Below are 26,608 nucleotides of genomic sequence, written 5' to 3'. Positions count from 1 at the left end.
CAAAAGAGAATAATTAGAAAGAGAATTTAAACTGTCAGGTAGAGGATGGATTAAGCTCTCCATTAGCAACAACACGTGAAACAAAAAAAACACCTTTGGCTATCAGCAACCCAGGGTCCAGGACCAGCTGCATTTCAGGCAAGTGCTTAGTATTACATAAAGGGGTATAGGTATGAAGCATTGTAGATAGGGCCAGATAATAGATTCACTTGTATTGGTAAGCGGGGCTAGTAGGAGAGGGTACTCACAGGGAGCCCTTGAGTCCCCAAAGTACATCACAAAATGGATGTGAATAGGTAGATGCTAGGAACCCCCTTACCAGTGACTGGTAGCACACCTAATCCGATCGGCTAATGTGATATTGATGCGATAAATGAGAAGCTACAATCGATGGCCAAAAGTTTTGGGAATGACAAATATAAAAATTCAGTCTGCCGCTTCAATTTTTTTTTTTAGATCTTTCTGTCAGATGTCCCTATGATATACTGAAGCATAATTACAAGCATTTCATACGTGTCAAAGACTTTTTTGTATTACATTAAGTTTATGCAAAGAGTCAATATTTGCAGTGTTGACTTTTTTTCCAATTTCACCCTGGCATGCTGGAAATCAACTTCCTGGCCATATCCTGCATAATCAATGCTTGGAGTTTGTCAGAACTTGCAGGGTTTTTTCACCTGCTTCTTGAGGATTGACCACAAGTTCTCAATGGGATTAAGGTCTGGAGAGTTTCCTGGCCATTGACCCAAAAGTTAGATGTTTTGTTCAAGCCACTTCGTTATAATTTTTGTCTTATGGCAAGGTGCTCTAACATGCTGGAAAAAGCATTGTTCTTGGGAGAAGTTGTTCTCCGGTGGTTGGGAGAAGTTCTCAGATGGTGTCTTTGTACCATTCTTTATTCATGGCTGTGTTCTTAGGCAAAATTGTGAGTCAATCAAGCCCACACATGAATGGTCTCAGGATGCTTTACTGTTGAAATGACAGGACTGCTGGTAGCGCTCACCATTTCTTCTCTGAACAAGGTTTTTTCCAAATTCCCAAAACAATTGGAAAGGGGATTCAGAGAAAATTACTTCACCCCAGTGCTCAGCAGTCAAATCCCTGAACCTTTTGCAGAACGTCTGTCCCTGATGTTTTTCCTGTAGAAAAATGGCTTCTTTACTGCCCTTCGAAAAAAATTCTCCTCACACCTGCCTGCTGCAATTCCTGAGAAAGCTCTGCACTGGTTGTGCCCCAATCCTGCAGCTAAATCAACTGTATAAGACGGTCCTGGCGCTTGCTGGACTTTCTTGGATGCCCTGAAGCCTTCACAAATGCAGAGGAAATGTTTACGGCTTTAAGGTCATTTTCTTTTTTTTGTTTACAAACTTTTTTTTTATTTGGTACAAAGAAATAGTACAAAAAGCTTATTGACATATGCCATACAATGTACAAAGTAATTTCTACAAAAAGGAACAATATATTTTAAGCGGTTCTTGAATGGAGTATAAATTTATATATAAATATAGCAATTCCTATTATACCTTAAACTCTATATTAATATAATACTCTTCAGTGAACTTCAGTATTTAGTAGAATTATTCAGGGTTAAAGAAGAGGAGATTAGCATGGTTAAACCATGGGTCCCATTTCTTTGTGTAGAATTGGTTAGTGTTTTGTATTGTGTGAAATATTTTTTCCATTAAATTAATATTGTTAATTCTGGTTTTCAAATGTGAAAGAGGAACTGTGGGGGATTTCCAATGGTATGCTATCAACCAGTGTACAGCAACACATATTGTGTGGATCAATCTCATATTATGTATGGAAAGACCGATGATAGGGGGAAATAGGAGACAGTTATATTTAGTGAGGTTTATGTTGCCATTTGAGATTTTGGAGGCAAATTTTTCCAGTTGTTTCCATATCTGAGTAACTCTATCACAATCCCAGAAGATATGAGAAAAGGATCCTGCCGAATTGCAACCTCTGAAACATGTATGAGGGGTGTCAGGGAAAAAAGCATGAATTTTAACTGGAGTATAATACCACCTTGTAAAAAGTTTGATTGCAGTTTTTGATCGTAATTGATCTTGTGCATTTGTGTAAATTAATGATACATTTGTCCCAATTTTCCATTGTAAAATGAGAAATCACATTCTTGTTCCCACTTGAGCATATAGGGAAGTTTGGATTGTTCTGTATTATTGACTAGATTAGAGTAGATTTCAGATATCAGGCCTGCTCTTCTAGGTGTTTTTAGACAAATGTTTTCAAAAAATGATGGTGGGAGTGAGTTTACTGTTTGGAAATGGCTTTAAGGTCATTTTCATGGCAAAGAGGGACTTTGCAATTCATCTGAACACTCCTCACATTCTGGTGCGAGTATATGCAAATTGCCATCAAAACGAAAACAAAAACAAAAACAAAAAAACAAAAAAAAAAACCCACACACCTCTGACTTATGCATCTTTTTCTTCAGTAAAATCACCCAGACTTGGGACAGGATTACTTTAACCACTTGCCCACCAGCCGCCACAGCTCTACTGCAGGATGGCGGCTCTATTGCACGAAACACCTTACCGGTACGGCATTCCATGTAATAGATACAGCGGGCGCTCGACCGATGCCATGTCCGCCAGCCACCTGCGATCGCTCCACACAGAGGCAGAACAGGGATCTGCTTTGTTTACATTGGCAGATCCCCATTCTGTCACGGGAGTACAGTGTGATTGCTAGTGATTAGGAACAGCAGTCTATACTCCCAGTCAATGCACTCTCTCTCTCCCCCCCCCCCCCCCCCACAGGACACACTTAACCCCCTTGATTGCACCCTAGTGTTAACCGCATGCCCACCTGTGTCATTTATACAGTAATCAGTGCATCTTTATAGCAGTGATTGCTGTATGGAGAAGTCAAGATAAAAAAAAAAAAAAAAAAAAAAAAAAAACAATAAAAGTTTGACATGGGCTATAACTTACTGCATAGCTCAGGGCTCAAAATTTCAAGTCCTGAGCTACTAAGCAGGCCTTCAGAGTTACTCGCCACCAGTTGCCCCACCCAACCCCTACCCGCCACTTAATTCAACCTCGTAAATTATCTAATGAAATTACAGTGTTAAAGTGTTTTATGCAGAAGTTACAAAAATGCATTTTAACAAAATTATCAACCTTATCAGTGCAGCGCTATGGGAGCAGAGTCTCCTACCAGCAATCTGCCAGGAGAGGGAAGAGGAAGAAAAGAGCCAGGGGGTGGATCCCGCCTCCACTGTCAAAGCCCTGCCTCCTGGAACATCTCCAAGATAGACAGCACACCATTTCAATTTACTGGCATTGGACCAGTGTGCGGTTTATCATAGGAGGTGGGACTTTGACAGTGGCCAGCATTTACAGATCCAGCGTTATCACAGCAGGAGATCCCCCTCTGATCCGGCCAGCTCTCCTCTTACTCTCCCTTCCCCTGGCCGATTGCTGGGAGGAGAATTGGCTCCTATTCAACCCTGCCTGCGGCGCCCAACCCGCCCTCCGATGCTGCTCCAACACACAGTGTCAGCCAATTTCCACTCACCAAATGCAAGTTGAAATTTTGAGGGCTGGAATAGCTCACATGCAGCCTTCTAGCCCCCCCAATCCATAAAGTAAATTTTTGTACACTGCCAACTTACCATTTAATCCTCCTGCAGTAGCCAATGCGTTGTTCTGCTTCTGGTTGTCGTATGCTGGACCAATATTTCCCAAATCCTTAAAAAAATAAAGTAAATACATCGCTATTCAGAAAAAAAAAAAAAAAAAAAAAAAAAAAAAACACAAAACAAAACACAAACAACAACACCCCCACACATCTTAAAGGCAGGGAGGCTCAGCAGCAAACTTCAGCTTTTTAATCACATAAGAACCCTTGAAATCATGAAGAGAGATGGATAGAGATATATATATATATATATATATATATATATATATATATATATATATATATATATATATATATATATATATATATATTATATATAATATATATATATATATATATATATATATATATATATATATATATATATATATATATATATATATATATATATATATATATATAAAAATATAATATATTACATATACTCATTCCAGTTCTCTACATTGACACAGCGGAATTTTCTAGTCTCAACCATAGAGAGGTCCCAAAGCAGTACCCAACAAGTGAGGGGTGGGAGAAAAAAAAAACCAAGGCCAAACCATTTAAAGACAAAACCAGGCCAACAGGAGCCCAACCAGAACATACACACAACATTCTCCCTCCCCCTCCCCCTCCCCCCCCCCGGAGGGAACAGAAAGCTCAAACAGCCAACTCAAAAACTGTGGCCCAGAAGCACCAGCACCCGAGTAGTGAGCGTCGTTACGGGAAACCGTACCCTTATGGTACATGCTTGAAAACCCACTGTCAAATCAATCTAGAAAAAAAACCCTTACTCAGCTAGTCTGAACAAAAAAAAAAAATAAATAAATAAAATATAAAAGTGTGGCTAGGGAACTTGAAAGAAAGTTACCAGACCAGAAACCTGGCCCTCAATCGTACCGAACAGCAAGGTCTTCAACACCCTGTTGCAGAAAGGCCACTATCCTAGCCATGAGAATGTATGTGGATGAACACGCACAGCCACACACCGATAGAAGCATTCCAGATGCAAGGATGTAGCTTCCTGGCAACAGACGTTTGAGCTCAGCATGGTAGGGAATCACCAACTCAGACAGTCTCTGTCTTAGAACCTGGCTGTTAAAAGCCAGTGACTGCAAAGCAGGGTAGAAGATCAGTCATTGAAACAGAAGATCTGCCCCTAGCGGCAGATGCCATGGGTCATCTGCGACCAACCGCACCACAAGCCGCATACCAGGGGCAGCAGAGCCACCAGAATACCCTTGGCCTGTAGCTTCTACCCAGTCTGTTGCAGAAGATAGAGGAGCGAACGCATGAGATGATACCAATGGAGTCTCTTGCATCCGCCAAGGATCGTCCTGGCCACGCATCTACATACCTGCCCATTCAACCGAGACACTAGGAGATCTGGGTCTGAAGAGCCCCAGAGGCAAATCTATGGAAACACTTGAAATGCAGGGACCACTTGCCTTGGTCCAACAGGATGCTGAGGTAATCCACCTATCAATTTTTCCATGCCGGAGAGTGCTGGCACGCGATGATCCGCCAACCTGAGAATGCAGGAGGCCTCCAGTGATGTTTCCACACTCCTGGTCCCACCAAATGGTTGACATAGGGCCAGCGCCACAGAAGACGCTCCGTCCACTGCCCTAGGCAGAGCCTGATCGCCTAAAGTTGCAGGACATCAATTGGGACTCTGGCATCCAGTGACCCTGGCCAAGCTCGCCCCCAGCACTCCTCCCCAGTCAGCGTGGTGTCTGCCATGACTACCGTCCAATGCAAGGGAAGAAACAATTTCTCCCTCCTGAAGGACAGAGAGGCAATGCATCAAAGCAGAAGCTTTCTGGTCTTTTGATCCAGGCGAATCTGGGGGTCCAAGGAGTTGAGGGACAAGTGTTCCTTCTGAAGGGCCCTCAAAAAAGGGAACTTAGCATATGGAACAAAAAAAAAAAAAAAAAAAAAAAAAAGCAGAGACCAGCAGCCCAGGACCTGCATGCAACAGCAAAACCACCCCTGACACAGCAAGTCCTGCTCTGCCAGATGACCCTCTCCCCCACCCACACATGTGGGGGCACACCTTCATGCTGATGAGGACTTGTCGCAGATTTGGTAAACCCAGGATGCTTGGTACAACTGGTGGGGGCCCTGAATAGCCTGGAGCCCTGGTCTGCAGATCCAGGGGGACGAAAAAGGCTTCTCATGCATAGATAAGGGGGGACTGCGCTTGTGATGTGGCTCCTTTCCATATCTTGACTGAAAGTACTCTTCCTCCTGGTAAGTCTTGATTGTGTCTAAGGTAGCCTCAAAGAGGAGATCACCCTGGAAAGGTAAAAGTCAGTTAGGAGCCTTTTCAGATGTCTGATCGGCAACCAGTACTTGAGCCACAGGACATGCCTAAGCACCACCGCCGAAACAGGGAGCGAGTGGGCCTTATCCAGGGATGTCACACACGAACTTAAAGCCCTGGACCAATTGGTCCTCCAATTCCACAAAAATGTTAAGGGAACTTGCTTCCCACTCAGATCAAGGCAAAAAGGAGTTTAGCCCATTCAGTAAGGGTCTGAGACACCACAGCAGTGGCCAAACACCAGGCAAAGAGCTGAGCTGGCAATTGCGAATATTGCATGTACAACCGATTCCGCCTCTCTGTCCGCCGGGTTCTTAAAGAACAGCGACTCCTTCACTGGTAACATGGTAGCCTTATGCAGCCTGGAAATAGGAGGGTCCACCACAGGCGGCATGGCCCACTTCTGCAGAACAGATTACCCGAAAGGACATGGCACCATTTCGGGGCCAAAAAGGGTCATCATGGACGGACCCAGTGTAGTAAACCGGGGTCACCACAGTATGCGGAACAGAGAAAACCTTACTGAACCAGCCGGTCAGTGCGTACCAAAGGGGACAGCCAGTAACATGCCAAGCAGCGCTGTAGTGGAGAGGCCACCAGTGCCTGGCAGACCCCTTCTGTCCAATGCCAGGGGGGCTGCCTGCCTATAAGTGGGCATAGGACATCGAGAAGCCCTGTGGCCCCAGAGCAGCACCCCATATTACACCCGAAGCCAAGAGCCCACAGAAGGGGGGGGGGGGGACAGGGAGCCCAAGCCAGTAGGGGAGAAGGACAACCGCGCAGGACGAACCATCCCAGGGAGCACCTACACCCCACGTCAGGGAATAGGAAATCTACTTACCAATCCAGCAGAGCTAGCAGGTGATGCTCCCGAGACAGGAGGGACTGCCAGCCAGGGTAGCACTGTCATGGACTACAGGCACCCGGTCATGTGTGTCCCCACGAGGCATTTAGCTTGCCAGCCTGCCCAGTATGGAGCTGTTGCAGCCTACCCAGTGCTTAGCTAAAGGTCTATGCGTGCTTACTGGCCAGACTGGGATGACCACTGGATCTAGATTATCCAGCTCATCACCCAGGTGTTGATTTAAGACCTCTGCAGAAAAAAAAATGCCAATGAACCAGGGAGGTCCTAGCAAGGAGGCAAGTCCTTACTCCTGGACACTAGGCAGAAGAGAGCGCGAATAACAGCTATAACTGCCCACAGGGGTTGCAGTTTTTCTGAATAGTGTTCTAAACCTGTAGGTGGCGCTATAACTATGCGGTTGAGAATAGAAGATGATGTGTCCAATGAATGCAAGAAAATATTTTCAGCAAAAATCATGAAAAACCATGAGGGTAACTGGGACTAATGCTCCATACATTGGTAGTCAGTGGGAAGAATGCCCCTCTTAAAATTGGTGGATGTCAGTGGAATGAATGCCCCTTTTTCAGGCACAAAAAAAAAAAAAAAAAAAATTAAAAAAAAAAAGGGAGCAGTGGCTTTTTCCAAGCAGTGGATTCCAAAGACTATAGGAGCTACAAAGGCACTGTCAGTGAGAAGAACAATCTGTCTCTGCTCAAGGAAACACTAGTACCTCTTTGAGAACCCTGGTGGAGTATGGCTGATCTAGAGCATTCAAATCTTGGCCCATGGCTAGTCATTCCATTCTTTGCCTATGGCAGTCTAGTAGGTCCCTGTCACAACAATGTTTGCACTAGCAGGAATGCTAGCTTAGCACAGCCCTATTTAGGGCATAGTATCTAATGCTACCCTTGCCTCCATGCAAGTCTGAAAACATTGGGATGATCCCTGGAGTCTTTTTATTCTTTTACAGACAGATATACAAAGAGTAAAAAAGAGTAAAGGATTTTTATTACCTGATCAAGAAGGCCAAATTTCGGATAATCATCCTCTGGGTCTTTGCTGCCTGGGTCCGGGTGTTCTTTCACTAAAAACACATCTCGCTCTTTAGTCTGAAACAGAGGTTAGTACAATGCTCATGATGGTCTTCTAAACAATGCATTTGACAACCATTGCATAAACAAGAAACCTGTAGGAAATAAAAGCCCTCAAAAAAAAAAAAAAAAAAAAAAAAAAAAACACAAACCACACACACACACACCACACTAAAATTTCAAGCCTTTCCTTTAATCCTGGGCATACAAACAATCTAACCTTATATGGAGTCGTACATACATGTAAAATACAAGCAATATAGTGTGCACATGAACAAATACATAGTTATCACTATATGCAATCGCCATTTTTGTAAGGTCAAAAATGTGAATTATTGTAAATTTAGGATGTTGAGTTGCAATGCAATGCCCCTTTAGGAGTATGTTCATGTATTTAATATTCTATTGGCTCTATTCTGCCACCAGCCAGGGGTACAGTAGTAGGACTGCACAGACGCCAAGGGCGCTTGCAGTGGAACATTGTTTTCCATTAGCATCGCTATATCTCCCACGGTTGGTGTGGGGTTTAGCCTATTTAAATATTCATGGCATCTGAGATTGTGCGGCCCCTCCACTCTCCACATAGGCTTTCCTATGTGCAATACATTAAGGTTGAACAAGTTGTGTCCCCCCCCCCCCCCCCCCCCAATATATTTCTGGTTTATTAATGCCAATATAGTAGAAATGTGCTCCCGAGCACTAGATGACACTGCTAACAGCGCACATAGCCAAGTACTAGGAACCAGACAGAAGTCACTTCGGAAAGCCTCAGACCCTGCGCACCATGGGCTATGCATCCCCATCTGGCCGATGACGTCACCCGCTGGCCGGGTGGGACATACATAAAGCCGGCAGTTCCAGCCATTACACTGCCAGAGCCACATGACTAGAAGCGCAAGGCTGGGTTCACACTGCAACTGGCTCTGCGGGTCGCACAGGAGCGCTGTGCGTCCCTGTTCCGTTTCAGGGACGAATAAGGGCCGATTCTATGCCTGAATTCGGCCCTGAAACAGAGCCAAAGACGCACAGCATTTCTGTGCAATGCGCTCCGCAGCAGAGGTATGTGAACCGGCTCCATAGGGAGCTGTCATACTCTCCTGCTATGCGAATTGGATGCAGGGAAACCAGCATCTAAATGCGCATAGGTGTGAACCCAGCCTAAAGTGGTTGTTACCACAAAGCTGTATGTCATTGGCAGCCCCTCTAGTATAACTAGGCATAACACACTGTATAGGCGTTTTATTATTAAACCACTTGCCGACCGCCACACACAGATATACGTCAGCAGAATGGCACAGGCAGGCAGACGGGCGTATCTGTAAGTCCCTTTGAATTTGCCGGCTATCGGGCACGCGCCGCACAAACTCGATGTTCGCCGGCGGCCCGCGATTGCAGTGAGGAGAGGCAGAGCGGTGAGATGCCCATGTAAACAAGGCATTTCCCTGTTCTGCCTAGCAACAGGACAGATCCACTGTTCCCTGTGATGTTGTAGTGAGCCCCCCCCCCAGTTAGAACACTTCCCGAGGACACACTTAACCCCTTCCCTGCCAGTGACATTTATACAGCAATCAGTGGCTATTTGTAGCTCTGATCGCTGTATAAATGACAACGGACTCAAAATAGCGTCAAAAGTGTTCACCATAATGTCACAGTCCCGATAATAAAAAAAAAAAAAAAAAAAAAACACGGAGGTCAATTTTGTTTGGGTACAATGTTGCATGGCCACGCAATTGTCAGCTAAAGCGACGCAGTGCCGAATTGCAAAAAAATGCTCTAGTCAGGAAGGGGGTAAAATCTTCCGGGGCTGAAGTGGTTAAAACAAAGCTTATAAATACTTTGAGCCAACTTCAGGCCGGTCACGTGACTCCTGGCCGGTCTCCTACTCCGATCCAGGGCTCCCGCAGTAGCCCTGGAGTAGGAGACCGGCCTGAAGCTAGCTCTAAAAAGGTATTTAGAAGCTTTGTTTTAATATAACACAAGGGGGGTTATTTACGAAAGGCAAATCCACTTTGCACTGCAAGTGCACTTGGAAGTGCAGTCGCTCTCAATCTAAGGGGTAGATCTGAAATGAGTGGAAGCTCTGCTAATTTTATCATCCAATCACGTGCAAACTAAAATGGTGTTTTTTATTTTCCTTGCATGTCCAAGTGCACTTTCAAGTGCAAAGTGGATTTTCCTTTAGTAAATAACCCCCAGTGTGTTATGCCTAGTTATACTAGAGGGGCTGCCAGTGACAATTTCTAATCTTTTAATAGTGGCAGGAGGGGTGGCAGAGACAGAGGAGAGCTGCGGATGACAGAGCCATACAAACTGACCACGGTAGTCAGGGCTCAGCAGCCATAATTAGCTCTCAGGAAGTGGCAGGATCAGCCAGGTTTTTATTTACAGTTTAGGGAGGGGAAGGTTAGATAGCAGAAGCATTGTGCTGTTTAATCTGCTATGAGGATTAGGATCTTGTTTTAGTTAGCAGCAGATAGTATGTTTTATATGTATGGAGTGAACTCACTTCATCTTGTTAAGTGTAATGTCACTTCTTGAATATGGATGTTATGTCTTACAGGCAAGCTGATGGATATGGTTTATAATGGCTATAATGTACTACCTACACTGATGGGACCATCGGTTTCTGACCGAGTTCACCATCCAACTCCTTTTTATTGCATCTAGCCCACTGTCTATGGAGTCCACACAACTTTGAGGATTCTCTGCCCCCGTGTGGTAGTTTTTCGCATTACACTTAGTAAGTCTTTTTTTTGCAATAAACCAGAGTCCCTGCAGGTTTATTTATTTTTTTTTATTTTTAATCAGGAAGTTTAATAGGCTTTAATAAGCCAACATAACATTCACAGCCATATACGACAGAGGAATTACAAAGTGGGCATGTGCTATATACAGCATATCACAATGAAATGAACAGTATCCCCTGTGGTTCTTGATGCCTGGGATAAAGTGAAAAAGTTTATTTTCCTTTTAGCCAGGTCTCTATACATCTCCTATGGTCCTACATAACCCCATTATCTGGTTTGATGATAGAATATCTCAAGTATCCTGCCCAAGCAGCATATTAAATATTATGGGGCAAGCATGTGAAAGAAACAGAATAATATTTCCATTGCTGATGTGTGTATTTATACTGCATGTTTATTTGATAGAATGGTTTGACCTGCAGCGGACAAAAATTTCCCTGAAGAAACCCAGCGGGTGAAACATGCCAGGATTTTGCCATCAAGCCATAAGCATGCCAAGCAGGAATTGTACGATATAAAAACTAAAGTGTACATGTAAAAAATTGTTTACCACTTGCCGCCCACCATATAGCAAAATGACGTTGGCAAAGAGGTTGTGTTATCCTGACCGGACGTCATATGACGTGGTCAAGATAACAAGCCACTGCGCGCCCCTGGGGGGGTGCGCATTGCGGCGATTGTTGTTGCAGCGTGTCAGTCTGACACACCAACTCCGATCTAGGTAAAGAGTCTGACAGACCCTTTACAACGTGATCAGCTGTGTCCAATCACAGCCGATCACGATGTAAACAGGAAGAGCCGTTGATCAGCTGATAGTCTGCTCTTCTGGCAGGGGGGTCTGTGCTGATTGTTTCAGCGCAGCCCCCCCTCGGATGCCCGCCTAGGACCACCAGGTAGGTCACCCTGAACCACCAGGGAAATGCTAGTGCCAAGGCAGCTGCCAAGCAGTGCCAATGAAAAATGCCTGCCAGTGCCACCAGTGAAATTACTGCAGTCTTTCATTGCCGCCTTATCAGTGCAGCTCATCAGTGAAGAACAAACTTTACTTATTTATAACATTTTATAAAAAAAAAAAAAAAAAAAAAAAAAAAAAAAAAAAAAAAAAAATCTTCAAAACGTTAAGTTTTTTTATTCGTTTAGCAAAAAATAAAAACCGCAGGTGATCAAATACCACCAAAAGAAAGCTCTATTTGTGGGAAAAAAATGAAAATTTAGTTTGGGTACAGTGTAGCATGACCGTGCAATTGTCATTTAAAAAAGTGACAGCACTGAAAGCTGAAAATTGGCCTGGGCAGGAAAGTGCCCTGTATTGAAGTGGTTAAAATAATGATTTATTTTTTTTAATATAGTAAGTATCGTTTGATGAAAGCACCTGGAAAAAAAAAAAAAAAAAAAAAAAAAAAAGTTGGTCAGCATGGGTTGAACACCCCCCAGCAGTGTTACCTGACAGTATGAGAATTCCTGTGGCCCTCATAAGATTTTTTTTTTTTTTTATCTCCATCTATTGCCAGCGATTTGACATGTTAAAAATCGGACCAATGTGAACCTAGGCTGAGAGTCAGGCTTTTTCCGCAATGTCGCAGTCCTGCCAAAACGAAAAAACACCCCACACGGACACAAGACACAATTTTGTTTGTACATTGGGCAATTGTCAGTATCAGTTAAAGTAACAAAAAAATGGCCTGGTCAGTGCCACCCACCAATAGAATAAAATGACCTGTTTGCAAAATTTTATAACAAAAAAAAAAAAAATATATTCAAAATTGGTCTTTCCCATTTTTTTAGCAAAAAATAAAACAGCAGTGACTAAATACCACCAAAAGAATGAGAGAAAAATGTTAATATATATTCTCAATTGTCATTCAAAGAGTGACAGCGCTGAAGGTGAAAATTGGCCTGGGCAGGTAGGGGGTTTAAGTGCCTAGTAAGCAAGTGGTTAAGGGGGTAAAACCTTCCAGGGCTGAAGTGGTTGAAGGAGAAGTCCAGCCTGAGCTCATTTGGCTGGGCTTCTCCTATGGGAGACAGGAGTGCAATTCGTTTTGCACTCCTGTGACCCGTTTTCAGCAGAGAGCAGTCTGAAGTCTGCTCTCTGCTGACGTCACTGGAATCAGTCCAAACACCGCTTCATCACGACAATAAAGTTTGCATCTGCCAGGTGCCTGGACTGATGCCCATCTCAGTCTCTCAGTGGCTCGCTGAGAGACAGACGGACACTCCCCGCCCCTCCACAGCCAAGCGCTCTAATGAGCGTGGAGGAGCAGAGAGGAGAGTTGCTGACTGAAAGGCAGCAGCTCAGAGCCGAGCCATCGGTGGTGTTCGATGGCTCGGTTCTTAGTGCAGAGGCGGTGGGGACAGATGCAGCATCGGTCCAATGCTGCATCCACCTAGGCAAGTATAATGGGTAAAAAAAAAAAAAAAAAAAAAACCCACAGTTTAACCACTTCACTACCCAGCCATAGTCATGACATCCGCAGATGGGATCTCCTATCCTGGGCAGGCGTCATATGATGTCCTCAGCTTCCCGCCGCTACTGCAGGCCCCCGGTGGCATGCAGCATGGGAATCAGGCGTGTCCCTAGGGACACAGCCTCTCCCCAATCAGGGTCAAGAGGGTCCGGCTGAGCGTGGGTAAAAAGCGTGACCGGCTGTATACAATCACAGCCGGTCACTATGCAGAGCGGTGTGCACACCCCCAGGAGCGCACGCAGCAATTGGGGTTGAGGCCTTTCCCTCAGACAAAGCCCAGCCCCGAATAGGGTAAAGAGCCAATGAAATCGGCTGTTACTGGGCTCTCCTCCTCACACCGATCCAGTGTGAGGAGATCGCGTTAACAGTGAGTTACACATTACTGTGCCCAGATTGCACCCCTGAATAAAGAGGATCAATCAGTACCTGTCTGAGCTCATCTGAGTACCTGTCAGAGTATCTGTCATCCTGTCAGGAGTACCTGTCCCATTGCTACCAAGGTGCAGCCCATTAGTCCCTGATGTGCAGCCCATCATTGTCACCCGACAAACAGCCACTATGTCCAGAAAGGTATACACTCAAGAGGCATATCAAATACTGAATTCTGACCGATGAGAGAAGAGGGGGAGCTCACCGCCCAGTTACAGTTCTGATTCAGAATATGAGCCCCTTCAAAAGGCAGTACATCAGCATCTGAATCAGAGAAGTAGTCCGTCCAAAAAGACGTCTGAAGGCCAGGCAGCTACCAGCAGTGCCAGACACCCCAATGGCCAATCAGCAAATGCCAACGGCGCTAGACCACAGGAGGAGGGGCCCAGTACAAGTGTTGCTAGACCCCAGGAGGAAAGGCCCAGTACAAGTGCAGGAATTTCACACTAAAGAAAACCAGCGCCAAGCCCAGCTTCCGGATGCCTTGGCAAACCCATTGTGGCTGCCTTCTAGCACAGAGTCAGCCACAATCCCCCCGACTTTGATCAATTCTATAAAATTTTCCCCCTAATTGATTTTTTTCTCCAAAGTTTGCCGAACTTTATATCCCCGACCAGAACGTCTGTACAAATCCCTGGTCAATTTCACAGGCCGGCTGCGAATCAAGCAGTATATCCCCAGTAGGAGGGCGAGGTACAGGGTGAAGCTCAACAAGCTCTGTGAAAGCGCCACCGGATATGTGCACTCATTCTGCGTGTACGAAGGCAAAGACTCCCAGCTCCAGTCCCCTGAGTCTCCACCGTATATGGGAATAAGTGGAAAAATTACCTGGGAGTTGGCATTCCCACTCTTGAAAAATGGGGCATCACATTTATACTAGTTTGCCCCTTTTCCGCTACCTATAACTGAAGAACACTTTGGCCTGCGGTACAGCAAGGAAAAAACAAAGGGCTTCCCACAGAGTCTAGTCATCCCAAGGCTACAAAGGGGGGAAAGCGACAAGCTTGAGGAACGAGGAAGTGTTGGCTGTGAAGTGGAGGGATAGGAAAGATGTGTACATCATGTCCACCATCCAGGACCGATGCTCTCCTGTGGACCACTGCACTACTAAAATAGCAGGTAATCTTTTCTTTCCCCTTTGCTCAGCAGAATGTCTTTTGGTTTGCGATTGTTATGTACAGTACATGTTATGTGTGAGGGGGAAAAAAAAAAAAAAAATACAACTTTAAAAAAAAAAAATCATCATGCCTCTTACCAAATACCTTGGAATGTCTACTTTCCAAAAGGGGTCATTTGGGGGGGTATTTGTACTTTCCTGGCCTGTTAGGGTCTCAAGAAAGGATAGGCCTTCAGTACATCAGGTGTGATCAATTTTCAATGATTTGCACCATAGCTTGTAGACTAACTTTCACAGAGACCAAATATACACCAATTTGGGTTATTTTTACTAAAGATATGTAGCAGTATGAATTTTGGCCCAAATTTATGAAGAAAAATGACTTATTTGCAAAATTGTACAAATAGAAACAAAGACTTTTCAAAATTTTCTCTTATTTTGCAAAAAAAAAAAAACCCAGCGGTGATTAAATACCACCAAAAGAAAGCTCCGTTTGAGGAAAAAAAAAAAAAAAAATTTCAAGTTAGACTTACCGGTAACTTGTTTTCCAAGAGTCTTTGAGGACAGCACCTGAGAGAGTGACTCCCCTTGCCAATAGGAAACACCTCTCCCACCAAGTTTAAAAGGAGGCTCCTTCCCACACATGAAGTGGCCTGGGCCCTTGTTGAATGAGCCGATTCCCAGCGGGGGAGATAGACCCATCTGAGAATAGGCTACAGAAATAGCTGTCTTAAGCCATCTAGCCAATGATTTTTGATGCTTGGTGGCCTTTATTGCATCCAGAAAAAACTAAACAAATAATGAATCTGAGGATCTAATACCTTTCATTACTTCCAAGTAATGTAATAGGGTACACCTCATGTCCAAGTTGTTAAACTGCTCTTCCTTTTTCCCCAAAGGGTCAGAACAAAATGTTGGAAGGACAATCTCCTGAGACCCGTTATGAAAACCTGCCACTTTCGGCAAAAACCCCAGATCTACTTTAAGTACAATCCTATCTGAAAAAATTGACAAAAAGGGTTCTTGAACTGATAGGGCGTGCAATTCACTAATCCTTCTTGCCGATGTAATTGTGACAAGAAAAATAGTTTTTAAAGTTAAAATTCTTTAGACATGGCCTGTAATGGCTCAAATGGTTCTTTTGCAAGTGCTTGTAGAACCACTGAGATCCCAATTTGGAAAATGCTTCACCGGGACTGGTCTGGATCTGGAAAGTGATGAAAAATCTCATGATCCGAGTTTCTGAAGATAAGGATCTCTCTAGATAAACTCCTAATGCGGCCACTTGCACTTTAAGAGTGCTGACTGCAAGACCTTTGTCTGCAACTTTTTGCAAAAACTCCCAATATGGAGACTAGGTCTTTTACATCCCTATGTTCTGAATGACAGCAAGAAAGAGACCTCCCATACTTTGGCGTAAATAGCTCTAGTTACCTTTTTCCTACTGGAAAGTAATGTGGTTAACCATTTTAAAACCTTTGCTTCTTAATTGCTCTTAAAGAGGAGTTCCACCCAGGGGGTCCAGAAAAAATAAATAAAAAAATAATAAATAAAAATTAAACACAAATACTGCAGCTGCTGACTTTTAATTGGACACTTACCTGTCCCTGGGTCCAGCGATGCAGGGTTCGAAGCCCGCTCGTCTCCCCCTCCGTTCAGCAGCGCCAGCATTGCAACTGTGGGCACCGGGCTGTGGCTTCACAGCCTGGCACCCACTGCGCATGCGCGAGCGGCGCCGCGCAGTCACCTGGGACCTGTAATGGGTTTCCAGATGATTGACAGGAGGGAGGGAGCAGAGCCCTTCCTGTGCCGAGGGGGAAGTGATGTCACCAGCCCAGGCACTGGAAGGGGCAGACTACGAGGGACCCCCTAGCAACAGGTATTTAGAGGCAAGTTAAAAAAAAAAAAAATATCCAAAATGTTTTTTTTTTTTTAGGATTTTTCATGCATTTTTGTTTTTTGGGTGGAACCCCACTTTATGATACCAAGCAGTGAGTTTTAACCTGGCTACAGCCAGATGATGTACTGGCCCCTGTACCAGCAAATCCTGACTGAGCAGAAGTCGCCAACATGGCTTGATTGCCAACTGCAGAACTGTGGAAAACCAAGCCCTTCGGCCAAAATGGAGTAATCAAGATTGATTATATCCTTTTGTATCTTTCTCAACACCAGTGGAATCAACTGGGAAAGGGGAAAGCATACCCCAGATGAAAATTCCACAAATGTGCCAGAGCGTCTATCCCGAGAACCGTCTCTCTGAAGGGAGAAAAATTGTGGGAGCTGCGCGTTTTGCCTTGAAGCAAACAGGTCTACTTGTGGAAGGCCCCAAGTCCTGGCGATCAATGCAAAAAATTCTGCGTTTAGGCTCCACTCTGCTTCCTGAACCTTCTGTTGGCTCAGATAATCTGCTACTTCATTTAACGTGCCTTTGAGATGGACTGCGGATAAAGATAGTAAGTGGTTTTCTGTCCGCTCCAGAATCTGACAGCAAGTGAAGAGCTTTGCTTCTTGTGCCTTCCTGTTTGTTCAGCAAGGCTACGGTAGTGGCCTTGTCCAACAGAATCTGGACATGGAAACCTAGGAGGCTTGGAGAGAAGACAGCCAATGCTAGGGCGACCGCTTTTAGCCCTCTCCAATTCAAGGTTTTTCAGCCTCAGCCTGGGACCATGTTCCCTGTGCCAAATCCTGACCCATGTGAGCCCCCCATCCCCGCATACTGGCATCTGTTGTCACCACTTTTTCAGTCAGAAAGGACCAAAGAAGGCCCCTTTGTAGTACTACATGACTTTTCCACCAAAGTTTACATTTGACTCTGGTGGGGATCTTTATCTTTGCATCTAGACTCTTTCCTGTGGTTCCATGTTCTTAGAAGGAACCTGTGGAGAGGCCTGAAATGCAGCCTTGCCCATTGGATGGCTGGCATAGATGGTTAATGTTCCCGACAAAACCCTTCAAACTGAAATCTGCTGATTCGTTTGAAATGTCGTTACTACCCTCTGGACCTTGATCTTTTTCTCTTCTGGGAGAAAAATCTTTTGTTCTACTAAATTTATCCCAGAAAAAGTACTAGCTGAGCTGGAATGAAATTTGATTTTTGAATATTCACTATCCACCCCAGACACTCCAAATGACTGTGGGCTTGGTCCAGATCCCCCTGCAACCTCCCCCTGGATGGGGCAAAGAAGGAGGTTGTCCAGATATGGGATTACCACAATCCCCTGGAGACGAAGAGGGGCGAGGGCTTCCGCGAATATTTTTGTAAAAATACACGAAGCTGATGACAGACCGAAGGGAAGGGCCCCGAACTGTAGATGTGTAATCTCCTTGCCCATATTCACCGCAAACCTCAGGAATTTCTGGGACTGAAGCACTACAGGAATATGACGATAAGCATCTCTCAGGTCGATTGATGCCACAAAGCATTCTCTGGTCAGCATATTCTTGACCTTTTATTGTATAGGACTGACTTGTTTAATGGTTTCAGGTTGAGAATTAAACAGAAGTTTCCAGATGGTTTTCTCATCAGAAATATGTGGGAATAAAAACCCTGACCTTGTTCCTCTGGAGATACGGGTATCAACCCTCTGGTGCATCAGATCCTTTAAAAAGGTTCTTCATAGCCAGGGCCCTTGTTAAATCCCTTGATAGGTTTGTCACAAAGTATCTTTCTGGAGGACGATCCGAAAACTATTCTGTAACCTTGGCAAAATATATTGACTGTCATGCTGGCCCAAAGGGGGAGGAAACTTTGAAGCCTTCTACCCACTGGTAGGTACAAGTCATTGCATTTTGCTGGAGGACGCAGGAGGATGAAAAAGGACATTTCCCTTTCCCTTCTGCAATGATCAATTTCTTCTTTTCTTCTGGGGTATGGTACCTTGCTCTTGAGCCATTTGGGGGGGGGACGACTGGCTGTTTTTTTCCCATTTTTGATAGGAAATTACCTTTTTAATCAGCTGTCCTATCGAGGACTGGCCGACTATGGCCATTTCTGACATTTGGTGTTTACAAGTTAAAATCTGTATTTTTTGCTAGAAAATTACTTAGAACCCCCAAACATTATGTATATTTTTTTAGCAGAGAATCTATAAAATGGTGATTGTTGCAATATTTTATATGTCACATGGTATTTGTGCAGCAGCCTTTTAAACGCAACTTTTTGGGGAAAAAGACACTTTCATGAATAAAAAAAAAAAAAAAAAAGTTAGCCCAATTTGTATAATGTGAAAGATGTTACGCCGAGTAACTAGATACCAAACATGTCATGCTTTAAAATTGTGCACACTCGTGGAATGGCGACAAACCACAGTACCAAAAAAAAAAAAAAAAAAAAAAAAAAAAAAACAGTTACTAGGTTAGAGTTAGAGGAGGTCTAGTGCTGGAATTATTGCTCTCGCTCTGACGATCGCGGCAATACCTCACGTGTGATTTGAACACCGTTTACATATGCGGGTGCGACTTCCATATACTTTTTTTGCTGTGCAAGCTCGCTTTAATTTTTTTTTTTTTTATTTCATTTAAAAAAAAAAAAAAAAAAAAGTTGATCACTTTTATTGCTGTCACAAGGAATGTAAACATCCCTTATTACAGTAATAGGTGGCAACAGGTACTCTTTATGGAGGGATCAGGGGTCTAAAAGACCTCCAATCCCTCCTTTGCATAACAAAGTATTAAGATCACCGTTTAGCGACTCTGAATACTGTATATTTTTTAAAAAGCTGTGCCATTGGCAATCGAGTAAACAGGAAGTGACGTCACTTCTGTGTTTACAGAGAGAAGACTAGAACGAATCAGTTTCCGGCTTCTGCCAGTCTCTCTAGCCGCCGTAAGAGGTGGATCAATGACTGGGACTCCCTGTGGGTGGGGAAGCCCGGTAAGAGCAGCTGAAGGGGGGGGGGGGGGGGGGGGGGTTGGTAGGGGGGGTGCAGAGAATGTCCCCTCCCGCTCCTCCGGTATAACAACTGAGCGGCTTTTAGCCGCATCGGTTGTTATCCCTGGATAGCAGATCAACGGCTCTAAAAATGGTACCAAAATGACACCTGCAGCTGCGGGCATCATCCCGGTATAACCCCCAAAATCTGAGGCCACATATCTGCGTATGCTTGGCAGCAAGATGTTAAGGCTTTAGGAAAGAAAGGTTCTCTCTGGCTCTGTCCACTCTTTAATAGCCTCAGAAATAATTGAGTGCACCGGGAAGTCGCAATTTGTTTGTTCGCTGAGCCCTGCATACATTTTGTCATGCAGAGATAACTCCTTTCTTTCCTTCTTCCAGACCCAGTGTGGTATAGATTGCTTTTAACAGGCCATCTACCTGTTCTAAAGACAACTTATATTTTTAAAGGTAAATTTTCTCCTTCCTCCTCCGATTCTTCTCTAGACTGGGAGGAGGAAAGTCCCTCTTTGGTAAGAGATGCCTCAGTCTCCACCATCGGGACTAATAATGAGCCCTGAGAGGACTGTGAGGTAGTTGGCCGACTCAGGAATGGGTTTGCTAGAGAAGAGCGAAATGATTGAATAGTCGCATTAAGTTCTTTAACAGATGCAATCAAATCGCTGCAAGCGGCAGAAGCTTCTTTAACTAGCGAATCAATATAGGTTTGACAAAGTCTTCTTCCATCCTTCAGGTAATTTTGCCTTACATGAAGGGCATTTCCTTTTTGCCACTGGATCAGAGCTCTTGGCCTGCTGTGAGACAAAACAAGGAAAGAAAGCATCCCAGTGAGACAACCTGTCCTTTTTACAAGGAGGCTCACCACAGGCGCACAGTGAGAACCAAAGCCGCCTCATGTGCCCAGACAGGCCCCTGCCACTGGGGGGGGACCCCAAAGGAGGACAGTATACAACTGCCCTATACCCGGGTCTTGCTGGTGCCTGTGCCACTCATTAGCGCCATTGATTGCATCGAGGAGCGCTGCGTTGCTGTGTGGCTGGACGCCGGTTCCAGACTCAAATAGCGCCACTGCGCCAGATCGGCAAATAAGCACCAGCCCCATTCCTCTCTTCTCCCCCTGCGATTTCTGGCGGAAATGACACCAAGCACCTGCTCCGTGGGCGCCACCCCCTCCGGATGCCTCACTTCTGGCAGATGGAGCACAGGATGCCATCCCCAAGATGGCAGTATAAACAGGAAACAGGCAGAGGACCGAGAAAAAACAGTGACCGCATGTGCTTCGCCGCCTAGGAGTGATGCCCACAGCAGCCTTGACTCTCCCTGAGCCCAAATGGAGAGGGAGAAGGAGCCCAGCCAGCAGCACCCGACAATAGCTGTGGATTGGGAGGAACAGCTCAAGAGGTATAAAAAAAAAAAAAAAAAATATTGGTGGAGCAGGAAACCTGGGCTTTCAGGACAGCACCTAAGAGCCCTGACTCCCAATGAAGTGTTCCCTCCGGAGGAAACAAAAACTGGCAGTGTGTGGGAAGGAGCCTCCTTTTAAATCTGGTGGAAGAGGTGTTTCCTATAGGTAAGGGGAGGAGTCTCTCTCAGGTGCTGTCCTGAAAGACGTTAAGGGAAATTTTTTTTGGGCACTGTGCAGCATGACTAATTGTCAAAGTGTGAGAGCGCCGAAACCTGAAAGTTGGTCTGGGCAGGAAGGGTGTACAAATGCCCTGTATTGAAGTGGTTAAGGAGAAGCTGCAACATCTTCCATATTTTCTCAGTACTTGAAAATCTTGATTTAAAAAAAAATTTCAATAACAGCCATCACTTAGGATTGCCACCAGAAAAACTACAGCGTTAAAATAAATCATTTAACCACTAAACATGCGCTAGCTCAAATCAGCTGGGATTCCAGATGCTATATTTTGTGTAACAATAGAAAGTGAAATGCAACACCTTTGCTGCCTATTGGGTCCTAGAATATAGCAAGTAACCAATTAATCTTGACCAGTAATAGTCAATTTTCTGGTTTGTGGGCCTGCAATATCACTAAAGGGCCGCAAATGAAGTTCGGTGTTAGAGACTGCAGACACTGTGCCAGAGATGCTCCCAAGCTGCGGACATGCTAGATTTGGGACATTCAGGACACATTACATGAGACTTAGAGATCATTACATTAACAGGGCAATAGGGAAAAAACAGATCAGTGTCTGCATGGGCCTCCAGGGATGCAGGTTGGGCACTAGGGATCTTAACACTAATCGGTTGTCCTATACATTATGACATGGAAAAAATTAACAAAAATGCACTTGTCATTTCACTTAGAAGACATTTACCATAGTTTTCACAATACTGTTTGGCCATGACAGCTTTCCCGGTCTTTGTCGTGTGGTCAGACTCTCCCAGTACTTGTCAATAAATGGAATTATATCCTACAAAATACAGAGCAGCATTATACTGTGAGCATACTCTCAAGCAAATAAGTAAAATAGTTTATATGTTGTAAGAGATTACCTTGTCTTTGGAAAACATAGTTTTGGGATGCTCGTCCTTGTTTCTAGACTGCCACGTCAGGTTTGCTAAAGCAGTGAGACACATTTCCTTCAAATCTGCAAATAGAGAGTTTAAGATCAGTTGTTTTTCCCAAAAGCCCACACCCCATACAAACTGTTTAGAGAATTACAGAACAGACCACTACCACTTTTGTAAATGCTAGTATATGGCAACACAGGATTTCCCCAAAGAAAACCCACTGTGCTTAGCAGGTCAGTCAGCCAGCCACTGCAGCAAAGAGTAGGCGGTCAGATAAGCTTTTAAAATTTATGCATTATTACAGGAGTATTCCAAGGCTAGGTTCACATTTATGCAGTTTGTGTTTGCATTTGAATGGGCTGCTTTACCTGTGAGAAACAGGGAAAAGGTCCCTGCTGCACAGGGGGGGGTGGGAGGGATTGGCGGCTGGGTCGCAGCTACACAAAAACCTCATGGCCCTACATGCTGTATTTTCCCAATATGTGGGGTGCTATTAAGAATTGATGCTAGCAGTTGCTAAACAGCAGTGGGTATTTGCTGCAGGAACGCGTGCGATTTACACAGTCCCGCCCCTGCATAGATGTGAACTTAGGCCAAGTGATCTTAAGGTCCCTTCCACACTGGGGCGGCGTCGGCGGCCGCTAGCGGGGCAATTTTACCCCCCCCACTAGCAGCAGAGAAAGGGTTAAAAATCACCGCAAAGTTCCTCTGCAGAGGCGCTTTGCCGGCAGTATAGCCGTGCAGTCCCACTGATTTCAATGGGCGGGAGCGGTGTATACTCCGCTCCGAAGATGCTGCTAGCAGGACTTTTTCCCGTCCTGCTAGCGCACCACTCCATTGTGAAAGCGAGAGACAGCAGCGGCACTGTCGGGTCGGTTTGCAGGCACTATTTTTAGTGCAATAGCACCTGCAAACCGCCCCAGTGTGAAAGGGGCCTAACCGCTTCAGCCCTGGAAGATTTTACCCCCTTCCTGACCAGAGTACTTTTGGCGATTCGGCACTGCATCGCTTTAACTGACGATTGCGGGCGTGTGACGCTGCAACCAAACAAAACTGACGTCTTTTTTCCCCCCACAAACAGAGCTTTGATCACATCTGCAGTTCTTATTCTTTGCGCTATAAACAAAGAGCGACCATTTTAAAAACAAACAAAAAAACTGCGACATTATGGCGGACACATCGGACAATTTTGACACATTTTTGGGACCATTGGCGATCAGCACTATAAAAAAAAAATAGGATTTTTTATAACAGCTTACCTGTAAAATCCTTTTTTCGATGGACATCACGGGACACAGAGCCTCAGTAATTACTGATGGGTTATATAGGTATCACTAGGTGATTGGACACTGGTCACACCCTAAACAGGAAGTTCAACCCCTATATAATCCCTCCCCTTGCAGGGATACCTCAGTTTTGTAGCCAAGCAATATAAGTGTATTAGAGGGGCGGGACCTGTGTCCCGTGATGTCCATCGAAAGAAAAGGATTTTACAGGTAAGCTGTTATAAAAAAAATCCTATTTTCTTTCTCGAACATCACGGGACACAGAGCCTCAGTAATTACTGATGTGATGTCCCAGAGCAATGCTACCTGAGGGGAGGGGAACCACAACCAAGTAGGATGCAATCAGACCTGAGGACCCTGTACCGCTGCCTACACCCAAAGGTGATATCCTCATGCCTACTCACATCCACCTGATAAAATCTGGTGAATGTATGAACTGAAGACCAGGTTGCGGTCTTGCAGATTTGGGCCATAGAGGCCCAGTGATGCACTGTCCAAGAAGCATCCATAGCTCCTGTGGAATGTGCTTTGATCTGAAACGGAATAATCTTCGGTTTCAAACCGTAAGCTTAAATAATCAATTGTCGAATCCATTTAGAAATGGTAGATCTTGACGCTGCCTGTCCTCTATTGGGACCCTCTGGCAGCACGAACAAAACATCCGTTTTGCGAATTTGAGCAGTTGCTTCCAGATAGGCCTCGACTGCTCTTACTACATCCAAAGAATGTAGTGACCTTTCTTCCGAAAAACAGGGATCTGGAAAAAAGTAAGGCAGAACAATGTCTTGGTTTAGATTAAATCTGAAACCACCTTCGGTAAAAAACTAGGATGAGGGCGCAATACCACTCTATCCTTGTGCATAATCCAATAAGGCTCTTTACAGGAAAGAGCTGCTAATTCTGATACTCTTCTAACAGAAGAGATGGCTACCAGAAAAGTTAACTTCCTTGTCAGCAAGACCAAAGGAATCGGACGTATTGGTTCAAAGGGCTGTTTCTGTAAAACAGACAGATCAAGTTCAAGTCCCAGGGGGTTTAGAGGCGCCTTAACCGGAGGATTAAGACGAGTCACCCCCTGCATAAAGTTTCAGACCAAAGAATGCGAAGCAAGTGGCCGTTGAAATAATACTGATAAGGCCGAGACCTGGCCCTTGATGATACTCAAGGCCAGCTTCATCTCTAATCCCAATTGTAGAAAATCAAGAATTCTACCAATCACACATCTTCTGAGATGCTAACCCCTGGACTCACACCAGAATACATAAGCTTTCCAGACTATGATAAATTACTCTGGAAGCTGGCTTGCTTGCATTGATCAAGGTAGATATCACAGGACCTGAAACCCCACGGCTCTTCAGAACCTGGGTTTCAATAGCCAAACCGTCAATCTTTACGTTTGTAAGACAGGATGGAACGCTGGACCCTGAGATAACAGGTCTGGGCGTGACAGTAGGGTCCTCCTTACTATTTATGCATACCAAGTCCTCCTGGGCCAAGCGGGGCTGCCAGAAGTACCGACCTTCCTGCCTGATCCTGCGAAGGAATCGTGGCAGTAGCAGAATATGCAGGAATGCATAAACCAGTGAGAACCAATGCCACGGAATCACCACCGCATCCTTCCTGTAAGCAAGAGGATCTTTTGTCCCTGCCACAAATTTGATATAAGCCACTGCTGTGGCATTGTCAGACTAGATCCTGATCGGGCAACCCTGTAGCCTGAAAGTCCAGGCCTTTAGGGCTAGATATGCCGCACGGATCTCCAGAATGTTGATGGGTAAAGACCTCTCGGTCTTGGACCATACCCCTTGGACCGCAGACTGTTCCAGAACTGCTCCCCAACCCGAAAGACTGGCATCCGTTGTTACCACCGTCCAGGTGACCGGTAGGAAGGATTTCCCTTTCTGCAAGCTTTCAAGTATTAACCACCAATTGAGGCACTGACGCACTGCCTGAGACAAGTGCATTGGAAAATCTAATGCCTGAACCTTCTTGTTCCAGGCTGACAGGATACTGTGTTGCAACAGTCCTGACTGAGACTGAGCATAGGGAACTGCTTCGAACTAAGCTACCCTCTTTCCCAGCAGCCTTATACAAAGGCGGACAGAAGGACCCTTCTTGGTCCTGACTAACAGAATCAGCTCCCTTAAGGCAGTGATCTTTGCCTGAGGTAAAAATACCTTCTTCCTGGCTTGTATCTATGATCAGACCCAAATACTACAGTTTTCTTACTGGTTTTAGGAAAGATCTTTCTAGGTTGAGGATCCAACCTAAGTGTTCCAGATACTTGACTGTGGTCCTCAAGTTCCCGTTCAACGAGGCTACCGACCGGTCCATCAAGAGCAGGTCGTCTAGGTATGCTATGACAGTTATACCCTGAGCCCCTAATCTGGCCAGAGGAGAAGCCAAGATCTTTGTGAACACTCGAGGTGCAGTGGCTATCCCAAAAGGCAGAGCCACAAACTGGAAATGACGCCCCCCTATCTAGAAGTGCAGAAACTTCTGATGAGCAGAAAAAAAATGGGCACCTGTAGATATGCATCTCTGATGTCCATCTCTGATGTCCATCGATGCCAGCAAATTCTCCTCCCTGCAGGATGGAGACTACTGTCCGAATTGATTCCCTGCGGAAGGACCGAATCCTTAGGAATCGATTCAGATCCCTTAGATCCAGAATGGGTCTGACATCCCCATTTGGACCGTAAAAAGGTTGGAATAAAACCCAATCCTTGATCCTTTGCGGGAACCACCATAATGACCTCTTGCGACAAAAGTGGCTCTAACGCTAGAAGGAGCGACTGCTTCTCCTCTGGATCTCTGGGGACACTTGATCTGAAGAAACAAGGAGAGGGAAACTCTTGGAACTCCAGTTTGTAACCGAAGGTTACCGTGGAGATTACCCATCTGTCCTGAAATCCTCCTGCCAGAGCCTTTGAGAACTGTAGCAGCCTTCCCCCCACTCAAGCGAGTGGGGGCGCCCCTTCATAAAGAGGCCTTAGAGTCCTGTCTAGCAGGCTTCTTCCCCCCAGGACTTTTGTCTCTGGGGTTTGACTCTTGTTTCTTGACCCAGACGGAGAAGGCAGTCGCGACTGCCTAGAGGCTGATGCCCCTGGCACTGGGGAAAAGAGTCCATTTGAAAGAGGGACACTTACTCCTCCTCTTAACAGGCAAGAGAGTGCTCTCCCACTAGAGAACCTTTGAATATAATTATCCAAGTCTTCTCCAAACAACCTTGCACCATGAAATGGAA

The 26,608-nt window shown here is 45.1% G+C and overlaps 1 protein-coding gene across 1 annotated transcript in view; it reads right to left on the bottom strand.

The window, feature by feature from the left end:
• Positions 1-26,608, bottom strand: part of ASH2L (ASH2 like, histone lysine methyltransferase complex subunit) — a 66,737-nt gene that overhangs the window by 20,766 nt on the left and 19,363 nt on the right. The window contains exons 5-8 of the mRNA XM_073622361.1: positions 22,058-22,152; positions 21,880-21,975; positions 7,832-7,927; positions 3,644-3,719 (exon numbers count right to left, since the gene is read on the bottom strand). Coding sequence (XP_073478462.1) covers positions 3,644-3,719; positions 7,832-7,927; positions 21,880-21,975; positions 22,058-22,152 — 363 coding nt within the window. The remainder of the gene's footprint in view (positions 1-3,643; positions 3,720-7,831; positions 7,928-21,879; positions 21,976-22,057; positions 22,153-26,608) is intronic.

Source organism: Aquarana catesbeiana, linkage group LG03 (assembly GCF_042186555.1).
Source record: "Aquarana catesbeiana isolate 2022-GZ linkage group LG03, ASM4218655v1, whole genome shotgun sequence".
Classification (NCBI taxonomy): domain Eukaryota; kingdom Metazoa; phylum Chordata; class Amphibia; order Anura; family Ranidae; genus Aquarana; species Aquarana catesbeiana.
This window is presented reverse-complemented; position numbering and strand designations above follow the sequence as displayed.